General features: G+C 52.9%; 1 protein-coding gene across 1 annotated transcript in view; it reads right to left on the reverse strand.

Moving 5' to 3' along the window:
* The window catches only part of Alpk3 (alpha kinase 3), a 47,472-nt gene extending 41,336 nt beyond the window's left edge, over positions 1–6,136 (reverse strand). Inside the window, exons 1-2 of the mRNA XM_028873781.2 lie at positions 5,994–6,136; positions 175–213 (exon numbers count right to left, since the gene is read on the reverse strand). Coding sequence (XP_028729614.1) covers positions 175–213; positions 5,994–6,136 — 182 coding nt within the window. The remainder of the gene's footprint in view (positions 1–174; positions 214–5,993) is intronic.
* Positions 6,137–19,127: the final 12,991 nt, after the last annotated feature.

A 19,127-nucleotide genomic window follows, 5' to 3' on the forward strand; every position in this document is an offset into this window, starting at 1 on the left:
CCCAGGCCCATGCAAGCATCAACTCCGGTCCCTGGGAGCCCCATGCCCGTGTGAGTACCCTCTGACACCCTCCCCATCACCCCATGCAGCCTGGTTAGTGTGCAAGCAGTCACCCAGTGGCCTCTCGAGGCCTCTCAGAAGCAGTCGGAAGAACGTAATGCAATGTGCGTTTACCTTCCAGAGCTGGGGTGAGACAACCGGTTGCTTGATAAGCTAAGCGAAAACAGTAAATGGAATCATTAGGCCCAAAAGCAAGGAGAGGAGGAGGCAAAACCAACAACAGTCACCAAGTATTAATCGGCCACCATCTGAGGCCCAGAAGCCCTTCTATTAAAAGGAACCAGCTGTCTTAGTTGGCCGCTCCTGTTATCAGCGAGAGGCCTCGCCACTGGACACCAATATATCTGAAACCGAGAGCTCGTTAAATGCAGCCGAGTCCAGGAAATTGGTTAGGCAGGATGGAGGTCCCTGGCCGCTGTGCTTTGAGAGAAAGGTGTACGTCAGACATAAGCCTCTTTCCCCAGAGGGAGACCTATGCCTGTTCCCCGCCCACAGCATTACCAGCCTGGGGGTAACTGCTGCTTTAATTCTTGCCTTTGAGGGAGAGCAGCCTCCTTCCTGGAAATCCCCGCACAGGCTTGGAGAAGAAGACCCACCATTAATGTGTTAAAGTGTGGTTAAAGAGCAAGGCGAACGAGCTGGGAGAGCCAAGAGAAGGAAAACAGAGCAGTTAATTCAGCAGGAGCTAGAGACCCCCAGCTCCTCAGTCCAGCATCGCATCCCTGCTCAGGGACCTGGGGCACAGGACGGCCTGATCCTCCCTCAGGGAGCCAGACCCATACTTAAGTGGAGCACCAGCCCGTCGGTGTTGAGCCGACTTGGACCGCTTCCTCCAGTAGACCCCAAGTCTTTGGGAGATGGCAAGGGCCATCCCACCCACACACACCCCTTCACTTTACCCTTCTTTACGGCACCCTAAGCTGCTCAGTGGCACTCAGGGAAGCTTACATCCCCATCTCTTGATAACTGGTCCCTCCTCTTTCATTGTGCCTGGGTTATGTGGATGCCACCGACATTCTTCCAAACTCCTAAGATCGAAACCTGTCATCTTGGCCTGGAGAGACAGCCCAGTGGTTAAGAGCACTGGCTACTCTTCCAGAGGACCCGGGTTCAAGTCCCAGCAGCCACATGGCAGCTCACAACTGTCTGTTACTTCAGTTCCAGGAGATCTGACACCTTCACACCAATGCACATAAAATAAAGTTAAATAAAATTATTTAAAAAAAAAGCCTGCCATCTTGAGCTCTTTCTTCTCCTGTTCCCACAAATCCAACCAACACTTCTTTCTCCTTTTCTAACACTCTGTCCTTGTGCTCCGATTTATCCTGACAGTTCCACACTTAACAGCGCCCACCCCCCCATCCCATAATCCCCTCACAGGCTGTTGTTTGGGTTTGGTTTTGGTTTTATTACCCTGTTTGCTTATTTGGTTGATTTTGGGGGCACAAAGTCCGATGTAACCCAGGCTGGCTCAAACTTACTGTGTAGCCAGAAGTGGTTTTGAATTCACAGTGATCCTCCTGCCTCAGCCTCCCAAGTGCTGTGATTACAGGCATACACCACCAACTTGGGAAACGCTGCAGTGCACCTATGGCCCATTTGTCCAGACTCAACTCACACCAACAGATAAGGCCCAAAGTCTTCTTACAGTCCCTTCCAACGCTCAGGTTCTAGGGCAGCCAAGCCCATCCAAGCATGGCCACATCCAGGGCCACCACTTCTCTCCATTCCTCTGCCCAGCTAAACCCTGCCCGCACAGCCTTAAAATCTAGGTCTTTTTGTCACTTCTATGGCTCTTCACCTAGTGCTGGGCGTACAGTGGGAAATGGTGACTGTATTTGTGGAGGAGAAGGAGGTGGAGGAGAAGAGGGAGAGCATTTCAAGGAGGAAGGGTCCTGCCCCCTCCCCACGGGCTGCCGCTCCAGAAGAGTCAGGAAGAGGGCACACACCGCAGGTGGGAGTTTTAAAAATCCTCTGGAGGCTGTGTGGGCAGAAGCTCCCTTAGTCCTGGCAACCCTAGTCTTCCCTGACCACGAACTGCCTTTGTCCGTCTCCTTGGAATTGAGAGATTTCCCCTTGAGTCTGGACCTCCTCCCTAGGAGGAGAGGCATTGGGCCAGCTTTCTAATTTACGACGGAAAATGACAGGTTCCACCTCCACGTGGGCAAGAGACTGAGTGGAAACAGGGTGTCCTCTCCATGCCTCTCCGGCTGTTTGTGAGGTTCTGTTTCTTGGCCCCATTGTCTTTCAGCCACACCTTACATGTTTGTTTGTTAGCGTTTTGTGTTTTTTTAAGGTTTTACTTTTATTATTTTAAAATGATTCGCACATGTGTATGTATGCGAGTGTACAAGCGCCCTTCGAGGACAGAGGCATCGGATCCCCGGGAGCTGGAGTTCCAGGTGGTTTTGAGCCACCCAGTGTGGGTGCTGGGAACCCAAACCAGATCCTCTGAAAGCAGCACACACTCTGAACTATGGTGCCATCTCTCCAGCCTGATCTCTATTATTTTTAATGATGTGTATGCAGTGAAGAGGATGTGTAGATGTGTGCAGATGCCATCAGAGGCCAGAAGATGGCATCAGATCCCTTGAGCTACAGTGACAGACAGTTGAGAGTCCCCGCTTAGATCTTGGGAACCAAATCTGTGTCCTCTGGAAAAGGAGAAAGCTCTCTCAACCGATGAGCCATCTCTCCAGCCCCTTACCTTGCATGTTAATCGGGTGAGAAGAATGTGAGGCCTCCAAAGGTCCTCAAAAGGCAGAAGATCTGTTGAGGCCTAGCTGACAGACTGTGCTAGCGGAGGTGTGTGCTTCTGGGTGTGTAGAGGTGGGGCAGGGAAGGTCAGAAACATCTAATGTTGGAGTGGAAGGACTTTAGAGTTCTGGTCATGGTCCCATTGCAGAAGAGGAATTCAGAAAGCAAAGTGCTCCTTCTAAAGGAGCAAACAGACCTGGAAGAGCCAGGGCAGGCATGGAAGCTGGGGGCCTCCCATCGCTCTGCTTTCCATCTATTCTGGGACATAAAAAGGCCTCTAGAAAGTTCCGGCCCAATGCCTTAGTTTCCCTAACACCCTAGACAACCTGCCTTACCCAAGAGGAGCAGCAGAGGTTGTTTTGAAGTGGTCTGCAATAATGCCACCGCCCTTCCGCTCCTAAGAGCCCACCAGGATCAGGGTCTTCTGGAAACAAGAGGCCAAGGGCTTGAGAACTCCTGAGTGCCGCACCAAAGCTAGTCAGTCATTGCTGTTTACTCTCAGCTTCGATTATTTAAAGTACTGTAGCCTATCCACATACTGCTTCCCTAGAGAGGCGAGGTCCTCACCTCACCGCTGGATGAGCAAAGAGGTCGTCCACCAGATAGGACAGCCAAGCGGGACCTCAGTGAGCGGCAAAATATCCTTGAACTGACATGAGACTAGAAATCTCCCCAAGGATCGTGGGCAGGCAGGAAGTATGGAACACGTATAGATTCTGGAGGCCAGCCATATGGCAGTTGTCCATAGCTCCCAGGGAAAGCCCTGTCTCAGAGCCCTTGGGAAGGGTGTCTTAAGAGCCCCACAGCAAGCCAGGTGGTGGCATCGGCACACGCCTTTGATCCCAGCACTCAGGAGGCAGAGGCAGGGAGATCTCTGTGAGTTCGAGGCCAGCCTGGTCTACAGAGCGAGATCCAGGACAGCCAGGGCTACACAGAGAAACCCTGTCTCAAAAAACAAAAACAAAAGATCCACCACAGATCTACAGAAAGGCAGACCCAGAATAGTTTGGACCCAAACTGAGTGAGGGCAGAACTTGCCTCTCAGCCAGGACCTAGGGTTAGTCAGGGTTCTCAGCTGGGCTGGAGCAGAACACAGCTAGAAAAGTCCTCAAGCGACCCCTCTCATTGTTTCTTGGGCTCCCTCCACCCCCACAGGCAGTCACTGGAGGGGCACAGTTCCCTCCTCCAACACAAGTCAGACCTTCCCTTAGTCCTGGGAACTATCCCTCCGCCCACCCCACCCCAGTTCAGCCCGCTTCACAATCTTTTCCTTTTTTCTTGTCTGTCTTTCTCTCTTTCTCTCTTTCTTTCTTTCTCTCTCTCTTTCTTTCTTTCTTTTTTTGCCATGGTCTCATCCAGAGCCAAACAAACCTGGCTGCTCTTGTCAGGACCTGTGGGGGTTGGGGGGAAGGGGGAGTCTGTAGCCAGTTGGCAGGAGGTGAGAAAGTACCGGGGCAAAACTGTCCCAAGTCCAAGACTCGAGAAACCCTCTCCCACCGCTCCTGTCCGAGGCCTTCAAATGGCCAACGAGAACAAAGAACAGCCTTCTAACAGCATCCCCATTGAGGTAGGTCCAAGGACTCAAGCCAGACCAGTTTTCTAACTTCCAGCCCTCCGCCTGGCACACTGAAAAAGTCTACCACAAGCTCAGCCAGGAAGCAGCCCCATGCCCAAGCCTCCAACCTTGCTCCCCAGAGCCCAGATCCTGAACCCGCTCCACTCTGCCTGGCTTCCAAACCATCCTCTCTTCCCTTCCTCCACTGCTACATCTCCAGGAGAAATCCTGCTCCCTCTTCTCCTCGGTTCACTAGTATTGACAAAAGCCAGATACAGAAAGAAGCAATGCCCAGATAAGTCACAGCGACAAGTGAGAGAAACGTGAGGCTCTCACTGGGAAGTCAGCTTCGCTGAGGACTACAGTAAATGTCTACATTTCATTGCCATGTCCCACCGAGCCAGTAACTGGGGAAAGGGAGCCCCACCCCAACCCCCCGCAGCCCAGGAGCCTGGTTAAGTCTGACTCAGTCACTAACACCAGCCCTCAGCCCTGCCCCAAACATGTGACACCATTTGCCGAGTTTTATGCAGAAACAGGTTCCGGTTACATATGAACTTTTCCACCTCCAAGGTCAATAGGACTCAGCCTATCCAGGAGGAAGTGCCCAGGGCTTTTCCTGAATGTCATTGGTGCGTGGGTGCGTGTGTGTGTGTGTGTGTGTGTGTGTGTGTGTGTGTGTGTGTGTGTGCTCTTGACAGCAGACGTCTGCAGACAGTGTCTCAGAGAAGCAACTTCTGCACAATACACAAGTCAAATTCTGTGCTAAGAAATAATACCTATTCCAAGAGTCACACTGTCATATACCGGGGCTGCCCACAGAGGGCAGGAAGTTTGTCTGAGGGGCAAATGCACGTTGAGTGTCTGCGTCTTTGGGTGTCTTTCCAGAAGCTTGCCTATTGTCTGTGTATCCTTGTATCTAGGAATAACAGCTCCTAAACAGTCTTCAAACTTCCTTCTCTCCAAGGCGGCCAATGAAGGGTTCTTGTGTCCCACCCCTACCGTGACATCTCAACCCCCACCGGTCTTGAAACTGGGCAGGGCCATTGACTCCCTCCCTGGTTTCCCAGACAGGGCCACCCGTCACCACCTGGCACCCCTTCCTCTCAACCAGACACAACACGGTGCTGGAAGGCCGAAGCCCTGGGCCCAGAGGAGGAACCTGAGTTACCCCACTCAATCTCTGTCTCTCACTCTAAGCTAAAGAGCCCCACACCCACCCAACGGCAGCTCCCCCTCCTTTGAAGCAGAGGAATTTCAGCCACTCTGGATCCCCTTATCACTAACAGTGGAATTCAGCCCTGGGAGTAGCCGGGTGTGGGGTGAGAGAGATAGGAAAAGCCTCAGACCCCTGTAAAACAGCCTCAAACGCGCCTTTCTCCTCTCTTGGGCCGCACATTTGAGGCACACGGGGTCTCAGGGGGTCAAAAGAGTACCATGAGGGTCTCTTCTGGCCCTGTTCTGTCCCCCAGACCTTAGGGGTTGAGAAAGCTCGAGGGCACGGGCCTCACCCCAGGCCTCCATAGCTTCGGGGCGCTTCTGAGAGCCTGGCCACACCCGGCCACCACCCAAGGGACAGCAGATCGGAGCCCCGGGCGACCCAGGACCGGGGGCGACTCACCTAGTCTCCGGCCGCACGCTGAGCAGATAGCTGCGACTAGCCGGGCCGGGCGTCCACACCGGCCCGTCGTCCTCGCCATCGCCACCCGCCCCTGCCCGTCCACCCAGGCCCCAGCCCCGGCCCGCGGCCCTCCGCGACCCCATGCCACCGCCGCCCCTGCCTCCAGCCCCGGCTCCTGCCCGACGACGCTGACACGCGCCCCTATTTATAGCCCAAGGCTGCTGTCACCTGCTGCTGTCCCTCCCCCGACCAGTGCGACTCCTCCAGCCTGACCGGAGGGCCAGGGCGGCCTGCAGAGAAACGCTGTAAATGCCGGCCCAAGGCAGAAAGAGAGGGTGCCTAGAACCCAGGCCTCCCCACAACCGTCCTCGGGCTCCCTTCCAGTTTTCAGAGAAGCTTTTAGAGAGAAAGAGCGAGGCAAAGAGGCCCGAGCAAAGGAGAGCTTGAGTTCCTGAAAGGGGACCCACTGACGGCCACCAGGCCAGCAGTCTTTAGGCCAACTTAGAGAAACTCTGTTAGCGACCCCCCCCTCTGTCCAAAGGAGCCCAAGATTCCTGGGCACACATTCCGAGTCTCCCCAGAACCCTTGCCAGTATCTACCATATATTAGTGGCTCAACAAAGGCTTCTAGAACCTCTTCGACCCACCCCTTCAGGCTTCCTTTCCTAAGGTCAGAAGGGGGAAAAATGATGATTATATCCTTCAACATTTCCAGGGTAAGCTGCTAAGCACTGCCTAAACCTGGCGCTTACTTTTGGGGGCGTCCACAGTGGATTTATCTGTCTCTTCCACGTCCCTGCATCTAGAGAACGCCATGGAATGCAATCCCTCTGTTGTATTCGGGTCCCCACTGTTTGGAAACGGCTTTCCCCCACTGTGTGGCTACACTCCCCTCCTCCTCTGACCTTAGCCCACTGCAGTCTGACTCAGGCTAGCTCATTCACGGTCATGTCCTGACCACAGACCCAGCCCGTGCCAATTAGAAGTCTTCACCAAAATAGTCTCTTCTCTCTCAGCCCTGCCTTCAAGGCAAGCGCTGGGACTATCGGTGTGTGTCGTCATTCCTGACTTACCAAAACATTCTGTTAAAAAAGCATTGCAGTTTATTTAGTGTGTGAGTGTGCATGTGCACATGGATGTTCACTAAGGTGTACAGAGGACATGTAGACAAAATTACATAAAGGTCAGAAGTGGAGAGATGGCTCAGTGCTTAAGAGTATGTTTTTGTTTGTTTGTTTGTTTTTGTTTGTTTGTTTGTTATGGTTTTTTGAGACAGGGTTTCTCGGTGTAGCTTTGCACCTTTCCTGGAACTCACCTGTAGCCCAGGCTGGCCTCAAACTCACAGAGATCCATCTGCCTCTGCCTCCTGAGTGCTGGGATTAAAGGCGTGCGCCACCACCGCCCAGTCAAGAGTATGTATTACTCTTGCTGGGGACCCAAGTTCAGTGTTCAGTTCCCAACACCTTCACCAGACCGCTCAGAGCTGCCTGGATGTCTCTGGTCTCCTCAGGGACCCACACTCACATACATACGTAGAGAGAGGGAGAGGGGGGAGGAGGAGGAGGAGGAGGAGGAGGAGGAGGAGGAGGAGGAGGAGGAAAGACCTATCCCCCCCCCCCCCCCCCCCCCCCCCCCCCCGGTCCCAATGGCAAACCAAGGTACAATTCCACCAAAGTTCACTCTGGGGAGCCTTGGTCAGGCGTGTGGGTGGCCTTGAAGCAGCCACAGCCGGGACTGCACCCAGCATGGTGGTGAAGCCCTGTGGCTGTGTAGAGGGAGTCCCCTCCTTCGTCCTTCCCTGCCCACTACTCTAGCCCTTCCTTGAAGACACATGCAATTACAGCAGAACTGTATTCAACCGGTTGGGAGGGGTGACCGAGTACTTGAGTGAGGGTCCCATGACCCTCTCCATCCCTTCTTCTCTGAAGGAACATCAACCGTCGACAGGCCCGCCTCAGACGCTCAGGTGGTCTTCTGCAAGCAGACGTGGCTGGTCGATGAAGACAGTGGCAGTGTGCTCTGGAAGACAGTCCTATACAGCAGGACAGCTTACGGGACTTTCTCCTGTCTTTCCACCAAAGAGGGCTTGGGGATCAGCTTGGGTCATCTGATCTGCTTGGCAGCAGGAATACCTTTTTTTTCTTTTCTTTTTTCTTTTTTTTTTTTTTTGGTTTTTCGAGACAGGGTTTCTCTGTGTAGCTTTGCGCCTTTCCTGGAACTCACTTGGTAGCCCAGGCTGGCCTCGAACTCACAGAGATCTGCCTGGCTCTGCCTCCCGAGTGCTGGGATTAAAGGCGTGCGCCACCACCGCCCGGCGGTTTTTTTCTTTTTTAATTAACATAACTTCCTTACATTTTCTTTTCTTTCCTCACTCCAAACTCTCCCTTGTCCTCTCTCTCTCTCTCTCTCTCTCTCTTGCTCTGTTTCAAATTCACAGCCTCGGCCAGGCAGTGGTGGTGCACACCTTTAATCCCAGCCCTCAGGAGGCAGAGGCAGGCAGATGTCTGTGAGTTTGAGGCCGGCTTACTCTACAGAGGGAGTTCCAGGACAGCCAAAGCTACACAGAAAAAAACTTTTTTGAAAAAAAAAAAAAAAACAAAATAAAAGTTCCCTTAATCAATTCATGGCCTCTCTCTATTTTAATTGTTACTATATATATATATATATATATATATATATATTCCTAAATATATAAATACAATATACATTCAAGTCTGTGTAATGTTATTTATATGTATGTGTTTTCAGGGCTGACCATTTAGTACTGGATAATCAGCTGGTGTGCTCTTCCCCGAGGAGACTGTTTCTCCTGCTCTCGGGGTTCCTTAGTAGCCTGTAGCAGTTTGTCTAGGGTTGAGGCCCTGTGAGCGTTCCCCTGCCATGTTAGCATCCTTGTATCATCCTGTTCAGGCCATGTTTAGGCAGCCATGTTGGTGAGACTTCGTGATTATAGCTTCTGACATTTCCACGAGACACAATCTCACAGCCAACTTCTTGATCCTCTGGGCCGTACGTACTCTCTTCAACAACTACCCCAGCCTGAGGCACAGGGGTTGTGTCATGATCGCATGCCCCCGCACATCTTTGTTCTTGGGTCTCTAGAGATGCACATGTTAAATTTCCTTCTCCAGCCACAGCGCCAGCCTTCAGATATTTGCAGTTTTGGTTCATTGGTTTGGGTCTTGTGAGCACTCACATGTCAGGCTAGGACTGGGGTCACATGATCTAATAAGAGAGTCAAACACACAAAACAGTGCAAGGGGCCACATACAATTACAGTCCTAGAGAGACTGTAAATAAAATTGTAAAGAAATAGAGTGATTGGTTCTGCCTGAGGTTTTGGTTAGGAAGGAAATAAAGCTTGAGCATGATTTTTAAAATAGGTGCTCACCAAGTAGACTGTGGGGAAGACAGACTATTCCAGATAGAAGAAGCAGTAAGCATAAACATGGGAGATATGCTTGCCACACAAGTGTACAAGAGATGGGAACTCAGAGAGGCAGTCACTGCTAGACGGGAGCCCGAGCCTGGAGGCCTAGTCTAGCACACTGTGGAACTAGACATGCCTAGACCACTTCTCTCGTGACGATAGATAGTATATCACTACATCTGTACCACCCTGGTGACCCTCCAGCCTCACCCCCACCTTCCTAAAATGATATTAGCATCTCTCAGGGTCTATACACATGAACAACTTTTTCCACAGATTATTCCCTTGACTTCTAAACCTTTTCAACATGAGCTACTGCTCTCCTACATTTTCTGAACTTCTTATAAAGTCCTTTCCATGAAAAAGGCAAAATCCTTCAAAGAATTTTTTTGAAATTTAGTTGTTTTTCATTGTATGTGTATGGTGTATACACCTAATACCTCTAAGTGTCTGTGCACCACGTAAATACCGTGCCCACAGAGGCTGGAGGAGGGTTGGAGACCCTGGAGATAGAGATGTGTGTCAGCCACCATGTGGGTGCTGGAATGGACCCAGGTCCTCCAGAAAAAGTCAGTGCTTTTAACGACTGAGCCATATCTCCAGCCCAGGAAGGCAAAACCCTTACCCTTTTTGCTGTGGTTTATTTAGAACTCATCCTCCTCGGGCTCCCTTTCCTTCCTGTCTAGAACTTTGCCAGCTTCTTGTGATCTGAAGATTTTGTTTTGTTTTGTTTCTGCTTTTTCCTTTTTCGAGATGAGGTTTCTCTGTGTAGCCTTGGCTGTCCTGGAACTCACTCTGTAGACCAGGCTGGCCTCAAACTCACAGAAATCTGCCTGCCTCTGCCTCCCTAGTGCACCATGTAAAAGCACGTGCACCATCACCATCTTGCATGCTTAACTTTTTTATGTGTATGGGGGTTTTGTCTGCATGAATTTCACTCCTGAGTATCATGTCCATGCAGTGCCCAATGGAGGTCGGAAGGGGCCATCAGATTTCCTGGAATTGGAGTTACAGATGGTTGTGAGCTGCCATGTGGGTGCTGGGATTCAGACCCAGGACCTCTGGAAGAGCAGCCCGTGCTCTTAACTGCTCAGTCATCTCTCCAGCCCCTGTTGATTTGTTTTTTGAGGCAGGGTCTCACTGTGTACCTCAGACTGGCCTGGAACTCATGGATCACCCATCTCAGCCTTCCAAGTGCTGGGATTACAGCCGCGTACCAGCACACTTTTTTTTTTTCCTGAGACAGGGCTTCTCTGTGTAGCTTTGGAGCCTGTCCTGGAACTCACTCTGTAGCCCAGGCTGGCCTCGAACTCACAGAGATCTGCCTGCCTCTGCCTCCCGAGACCAGCACACATTTTTATTAAAAATAAATTACTAGATGGCGGGCTGTATGCCAAATGCTGAGGGTGCAGAAAAGAATGTGTTGGCCTTTGCCCTCATGAATCTCTCAGGCTTGAAGAAAAAACAGACAGATTACAAAAGAATCTCCATACATCCACTACTAGCGCTTTGTAGGTGCTGCTGAGAGCCGAGAGGAGCAGGGCCTCCAGCTTCGCTGCGGGAGACGACACTGTGGGAGGCAGTCAGTGTCTGCTATTAGCTATGAATGGTGATAGGATGCCGAGGGAATACGTGCCACGGGCCCTTCCCCTACTGTCTCGGTATGTGAGTGCATATGCGTTTACATACGTGTGGAAACGAAAAGTCAATGTCCGGTGTCATCGTGGGCACAGCTGTCCCATGATGTGTGTGGAGGTGACAGAACAATTTGAGGGAGTCAGCCCTCTCCTTCCACCATGCAGGGGCCAGGGACCAAACTTAGAATGTCAGGCTTGGCTACAAGGGCTTTTACCTGCTGAGCCATTTAGCCAGTTCTCATTTTATTATTTGTTTGTTTGTTTGTTTGTTTATTTGAGACAGTCAGACTATGTAATCCTGGCTGGACTGGTGCTCACTACGTAGAGCTGGCCTCGAACTCACAAAGATCCACCTGCCTCTGCCTCCTGAGTGCCAGGATTAAAGGAGCAGACCACCATCCTTGGCCTCCTTGCTTTATGTTTTGAGATCAGGTCTCCCACTGAATCCAGAGCTTTCTGATTCAGCTGAAGACAGTGCATCTCAGAGATCCTTCCCTCTCCACCTCTGCAGCACTGGGATCACGGAACACACACACCTGGAAGCCCAGCATTTGGGAGGTGAGGACGAGAAGATCAGGAGTTCGTGGTCATCCTCAGCTACATACCAAGTGTGGGGCCAGCCTGGGCTACAGGAGACCCTGTCTTCAAAAACAAAGGGAAGCAGGCTAGAGAGGGTGCTCATAGTAACAAACACTTACTGCTCTTAGAGAGGGCCAGCATTTGGTTCCCAGCACCCACCTGGTGGCTCACAGCCAACCATGTAACTCCAGGTCCAGGGGATCCAGGGTTTCCTTCTGTTTCCTACCAGCACCACGCACACACACGGTGGACATACATACATGCAGGTGAACATTCACACCACCAAATAAAAGTAAACACATATTCTTAAAAAGAAGAAAAAATACCCAGACCCCCAAACGAAGCGAGAGCCGCTGTACACTGAGCGCTGCACACACCGGCCTCCTGTCCACACCAGGCTGTTGTCTACACCACGCTCCTGTCTACACCAGGCTGCTGTCTACACCAGGCTGCTGTCTACACCAGGCTCCTGTCTACACCAGGCTGCTGTCCACACCAGGCTGCTGTCTACACCAGGCTGCCGTCCACACCAGGCTGCCGTCCACACCAGGCTGCCGTCCACACCAGGCTGCTGTCCACACCACGCTCCTGTCTACACCAGGCTCCTGTCCACACCAGGCTGCTGTCCACACCAGGCTCCTGTCCACACCAGGCTCCTGTCCACACCAGGCTCCTGTCCACACCAGGCTCCCGTCTACACCAGGCTGCTGTGTACACCAGGCTGCTGTGTACACCAGGCTGCTGTCTACACCAGGCTCCTGTCTACACCAGGCTCCTGTCCACACCAGGCTCCTGTCCACACCAGGCTGCTGTGTACACCAGGCTGCTGTCCACACCAGGCTGCTGTCCACACCAGGCTCCTGTCCACACCAGGCTGCTGTCCACACCAGGCTCCTGTCTACACCAGGCTCCTGTCCACACCAGGCTGCTGTCCACACCACGCTCCTGTCTACACCAGGCTGCTGTCTACACCAGGCTGCTGTCCACACCAGGCTCCTGTCTACACCAGGCTCCTGTCTACACCAGGCTGCTGTCTACACCACGCTCCTGTCTACACCAGGCTCCTGTCTACACCAGGCTCCTGTCTACACCAGGCTCCTGTCTACACCACGCTCCTGTCTACACCAGGCTCCTGTCTACACCAGGCTCCTGTCCACACCAGGCTGCTGTCTACACCAGGCTGCTGTCCACACCAGGCTCCTGTCTACACCAGGCTCCTGTCCACACCAGGCTGCTGTCTACACCAGGCTGCTGTCTACACCAGGCTGCTGTCCACACCAGGCTGCTGTCTACACCAGGCTGCTGTCACACCAGGCTGCTGTCCACACCAGGCTGCTGTCTACACCAGGCTGCTGTCTACACCAGGCTGCTGTCCACACCAGGCTGCTGTCTACACCAGGCTGCTGTCTACACCAGGCTCCTGTCCACACCAGGCTGCTGTCTACACCAGGCTCCTGTCTACACCAGGCTGCTGTCTACACCAGGCTCCTGTCTACACCAGGCTGCTGTCCACACCAGGCTGCTGTCCACACCAGGCTGCTGTCTACACCAGGCTGCTGTCTACACCAGGCTGCTGTCTACACCAGGCTGCTGTGTACACCAGGCTGCTGTCTACACCAGGCTGCTGTGTACACCAGGCTCCTGTCTACACCAGGCTCCTGTCTACACCAGGCTGCTGTCTACACCAGGCTGCTGTGTACACCAGGCTCCTGTCTACACCAGGCTGCTGTCCACACCAGGCTCCTGTCCACACCAGGCTGCTGTCCACACCAGGCTCCTGTCTACACCAGGCTGCTGTCTACACCAGGCTGCTGTCCACACCAGACTCCTGTCTACACCAGGCTCCTGTCTACACCAGGCTGCTGTGTACACCAGGCTGCTGTCTACACCAGGCTCCTGTCCACACCAGGCTGCTGTCTACACCAGGCTCCTGTCCACACCAGGCTGCTGTCTACACCAGGCTGCTGTCTACACCAGGCTGCTGTCCACACCAGGCTGCCGTCCACACCAGGCTGCTGTCCACACCAGGCTGCTGTCTACACCAGGCTCCTGTCTACACCAGGCTCCTGTCCACACCAGGCTGCTGTGTACACCAGGCTGCTGTCCACACCAGGCTGCTGTCCACACCAGGCTCCTGTCCACACCAGGCTGCTGTCTACACCAGGCTGCTGTCTACACCAGGCTGCTGTCTACACCAGGCTCCTGTCCACACCAGGCTCCTGTCTACACCAGCCTCCTGTGTACACCAGGCTGCTGTCCACACCAGGCTGCCGTCCTGCATCAGCCTGTCTGGTGACTCGGCCAGCACCCAGGCAGCAGGTACACTGACCTCGCTCTCCCAGACCCTCACCTTCCCTTCGCTTCAGCAACCCAATCAAATGCTTGCCACTCTGACCTGGTCACCAGGAATCCCTCCACCCGTCTGCCTCCCGGGCCCACACTTGTCTTTGTGGCAGCTCTGGACCTCCCTCCCTCCCCCGGTCCTTATGCGGTCTCACTTCTTCCTCAGCCACCATGCCCCAGCTCCACACACATGGGAACGTAATGTTCAGTGGACAGTAAGTACTTCACCTGTGCGCTGGATAGTCTTATGTCAGCTTGACAGAGGCTAAAGTCATCTGAGAGGAGGGACCCAAGTAAGAAAATGACCCCAGCAGGGCGGTGGTAGCGTGTTCACACCTTTAATCCCAGAACTCGGGAGGCAGAGGCAGCGGCAGTGTGTGAGTTTGCGGCCAGCCTGGTCTACAGAGTAAGTTCCAGAACAGCCAGGGCAACACAGAGAGGCCTTGTCTCAAAAAAGAAGAGAAATGCCTCCATAAGATCAGGTTGTAGCCGGGCAGTGGTGGCGCACGCCTTTAATCCCAGCACTTGGGAGGCAGAGCCAGGCGGATCTCTGTGAGTTCGAGGCCAGCCTGGTCTCCAAAGCGAGTTCCAGGAAAGGCACAAAGCTACACAGAGAAACCCTGTCTCGAAAAACCAAAAAAAAAAAAAAAAAAAAAAAAAAAAAAAAAAAAAAAAAAAAAAGAAAAGATCAGGTTGTAGGTAAGCCAGCACGGCATTATTTAAATTAGTGATTGATGGTGGAGGGCCCGGCCCATTGTGGGTGGTGTCATCCCCGAGCTAGTGGTCCTGGGTGTTGTAAGAAAGCAGGCTGAGCCGGGCAGCGGTGGCACAGGCCTTTAATCCCAGCACTCGGGAGACAGAGCCAGGTGGATCTCTGTGAGTTCCAGGCTAGCCTCATCTACAGAGTGAGATCCAGGACACCAAAGCTACACAGAGAAACCCTGTCTCAAAAAAAAAAAAAAAAGAAAGAAAGAAAAAGAAAAAGAAAAAGGAAAAAAAGAAAAGAAAGAAAGAAAAGCAGGCTGAGCAAGCCATGAGGAAGGAGCAAGCCAGTAAGCAGCACCCACCTCCAAGGCCTCTGTACTAGGTCCTGCCTCCAGGTTCCTGCCCTGTTTGGGTTCCTGCCCCGACTTCCTTCAGTGATGAACAGTGTTGTGGAAGTGTAAGCCAAATAAACCTGTTCCTCCACAGCTTGCTTTTTGCTCATGGTGTTTCATCGCAGCAATGGGAAGCCTGACTAAGACATCCTGTGCTTGACTCAGGAGTCTTGTGGTGCTTGCTCCTTGCCCTTCTACTAAGTTGATCTTGTAGACGCCTAGCCTAGGATCTGGCTAAGGGCTCCATCTTGCTCAAGGGAGGAGCGCTGTTTATGGTGTCCAACCTGAATCCAGTTTTTGGAGCCTGGCCATCCATTCACACTCTCCCAAACTGACATTTTCCTTTTCCTCCTCTAACTCTTCCAAACAAGACCCCAGGAAGTTGGGTGTGGCGGCCCATGGCTGTAATCCCAGCACTTGGAGGCCTGCCAGGAATCCAAGGCTGCTGGGGCTACATAGTGAGTTTCAGGTTAGCCTAAACTAAAATGTGAAACTATGTCTCAACAGAAAAAAAGAAAAAGAAAAAGAAAGGAAGGAAGAAAAGAGAAAGCAAAGAAAAGGACCCGGCTTCCCATGAGGGCCTGGGAAGGGGCAGCAGCAGCAGGGACCTGTCAGGGTGAGGTGAGCCAGTGGGCCAGGAGATGGATCAGAGACCAGACTTTCAGTGGAAACAAACAAGGAACCCGAGAAGCCCAAAGAAAACGCTGTGGGGATGCACCTCCTGCCACAGGTGGAATTCAGAAATCCAGCAAGAGGGCTGGAGAAATGATTCAGCAGTTAAGGGCACTGGTTGTTTTTCCTGAGGACCCAGGTTCAATTCCCAGCACCCACAGTGGCTCACAACCGTCTGCAACTCCAGTTCCAGGGGATCGGATGCCCTCCTCTGGCCTCTATGGACACCAGGCATGTACACAGTGCACATGTCTACACACAGACAAAACAAATTAAAAAAGAAATCTCTGGGGCTGCAGAGATGGCTCAGTGGTTAAGAGCACTGACTGCTCATTCAGAGGACCTGGGTTCAATTCCCAGCACCCACGTGGCAGCTCACAACTGTCTGTAACTCCAGTTCAAGGGGATCTGACATCCTCACACAGACATACATGCAGGTAAAACACCAATGCACATAAAATAAAAATAAATACATTTTGGGTTGGGGATTTATCTCAGTGGTAGAGCGCTTGCCTAGCAAGCACAAGGCCCTAGGTTTGGTCCTCAGCTCTGGAAAAATAAAAAATGAAAATAAAATAAATAAATACATTTTAAAAAAGAAGAAATCTGGCAAAAAGCAAGCTGTGGCTGAGATGATGGTGACTCTTTCCCCTTCCTATTTAAAATCTGGACTCTTTGCCATAGCACCTTTTGGCATGTGTAGCTGGAATTAGTGTTGTCTTAGAACTGCCATCCAGTGTAACACACTTTTGTAAATAACAATAATTAAAAACAGAAATAAAGATTCTAACTTCCCCTTCCTCACTCCCATCAGCCAACTGTTTCTTCAAAGCATGGGGGTGGGAGGCTGGGGAGGGGGGTGCTGGGTATGGCGGCTCAGGCTGGGGAGGGGGGGGGCTGGGTGGGGCTAGGGGGGGGGGGTGCGGTATGGGCTCAGGCTGGGGAATGGGTGCTGGTATGTGGCTCAGGCTGGGGAGGGGGTCTGGGTATGTGGCTCAGGCTGGGAGGTTCTGGTATGGTGGCTCAGGCTGGGGAGGGGGTTCTGGGTATGGTGGCTCAGGCTGGGGAGGGGGGTGCTGGGTATGGTGGCTCAGGCTGGGGGGGGTGCTGGGTATGGTGGCTCAGGCTGGGGAGGGGGCTGGTGGGTAGGTGGTAGGCTGGTGTATGGGGTGCTAGTCTGGGTATGGGGAGGCTGGGGAGGCTGGGGGGGGTACTGGGTGTGTGGCTCAGGCTGGGGCGGGGGGTGCTGGGTATGGTGGTTCAGGCTGGGGAATGGGGTGCTGGGTATGGTGGCTCACGCCTGCACCTTGGAGGCAGTGGGAAGGAAGACTGGTATGAGCTAGGTGCTAGCCTGAGCTACATAGTGAGACCCTGTCCCAGAAAACAAAAGGAAAAGGGCAAAGCAGGAGAACTGCTCTGAGTTCAAGACGAGCCTGGGCTACCCCGGGAGACCCTGTCTCAGAAAACTAAACAGAAACACCACAGGGCAAAGTGCGGTTACCGGGCAAGAGCACCAGCTCTGAAGAACAGACTGGCTTCTGTCCGTGTCACGGCAACCTCTGTGTCCGAGTGACTGCTGTCCCCTCCCAAGGCCCCCAGACCCCGGCTTCCCAGCCGTTCTGCTCCACAGCTTTCTGTCTGCCGTGGCTGGCCTTCCCTCCCACGGCTGTGAGGCTTATCCAGTGTTTGCCTTTCCCTGAGATATGAACCCTTCCCTCCTGAACTTCTCAGAAGAGCCCAAGGGGGACCCGTTCCCTTATCGAGCTGTGACAGGTGAGCCGACCTGGGTGACAAAGTACAAACAATGGACTCCCATGACTGTGCCATCGAGAATGGCCAGATGCCAATGTCTGAGGGCTGACTTGATCTCCTAGAGACCAGAGTCGGTGCCCCCGGCTGGAGTAAAGAGAGGGAAGAATCAATGGCCACAGCTCTAAGGGAGGAAACTGAACAGGGTCCAGTCGGGGCGGGCAAGACGGGAACTTGGCATCATTAAGTATCCCTCAACCTTGCTCCCCACCCTGGCATCACTGGACCTCAGCACTAGCTAGAACGTCCATCCTGGAGGCACCCAGCCCCTGCATATACAACTCGAGGCTGTGAAGAACACCCCTCCCGTGCGCATCCCACCTCATTTCTCCCTGATTCTAAATTAAGCTCCATTCTGAGACCACAGAAGCCTAACTTCTCTTGTGATATAAAACCCACTTACGTAAAGATGCAGACACACGACCCGTGGGATATCTTTTCATTGTCTTTGTTTGGTTCTTGAGACAGGGTCTCACTATGTGGTGGCTTTGGATGACATGGAACTTGCAATGTAGACCAGGCTGGCCTTAAACTCAGAGATCTGCTGCCTACCTCTGCTTCCAGAATGCTGGGGTTAAAAGGCGTGCACCACCACACCTGACTTTCTTTTTAAATGTGTGTGGTGCACGCATGTACACTTGGCCTTGTGGGACATGTAGAGGCCAGAGGTGGATGCCTTCCCATGACTACTTTTCGAGGCAAGGTCTCTTAGTGAACTGGAAGCTGACTGTGCTAGACTGGCTAGCCAGTGAGTCCTCAGGACCCTCTTGTTCCCATTCCCCTCGGTCCAGCGTTGAGATCACAGGCGTGTGCTGCGACACTAGCTTTTCTGTTCTCCTTTGCTTTTTGTTTTTTTCTGAGACAGGGCCTCTCTGCATAGCTATGGCTGTCCTGGAACTCCCTCTGTAGCCCAGGCTGGCCTTGAACCCAGAGATCCACCTGCCTCTGCCTCCTGAGTGCTGGGATTAAGGCGTGCGCCACCACTGCCATCCCCGCCTCCCCCCACCCCCCGGGCATCACTCAGCTTTTTTTTACGAACTCAGATCCTCACGCTTGCACAAGCACGTTAACCAGCCAGTCATCTCTCCGGCCTGGTGTCTCCTTGCTTGATGACACATCCACTCCCTCCAACAGTTCCTTGCTCGAAATGGCTCAGAGAGCCTCCGGTCGCAAGCTCTTCCTCTCTCGACATGTCCACCTGGCTACTGTGCCACGAAGCACCACAGTTTATGTGAGCCTCTCAGAGCAATGTAGAGCAAACCCATCAGTAATCCCCCTCTAGCCTGGAGACTTCCTAGACCTTATTTTGTGGTTTTGGCCCCCATGTAGACTCATAGCGAGGTGACCTTTCCCACCAGCTACAGCACACGACTGCGTCACAGGTCAGTTAGGAGTTCCTAGCTTCCCCTCCAAGCTCTGCAGACTGGTGGCCTGTCTCAACATTAGCACTTCAGCTGAATCTGTCAGCTTCCATACTCCTGTATTTCCCCCTCTTCATCCTCCCTATTCTAAAGTCAAGTCCCAGCTCTGAGTCCAACAGATCTCTGCTGGCCTGTGTACCCATGCG

Source organism: Peromyscus leucopus, chromosome 1, assembly GCF_004664715.2.
Source record: "Peromyscus leucopus breed LL Stock chromosome 1, UCI_PerLeu_2.1, whole genome shotgun sequence".
Taxonomy (NCBI): Eukaryota; Metazoa; Chordata; class Mammalia; order Rodentia; family Cricetidae; genus Peromyscus; species Peromyscus leucopus.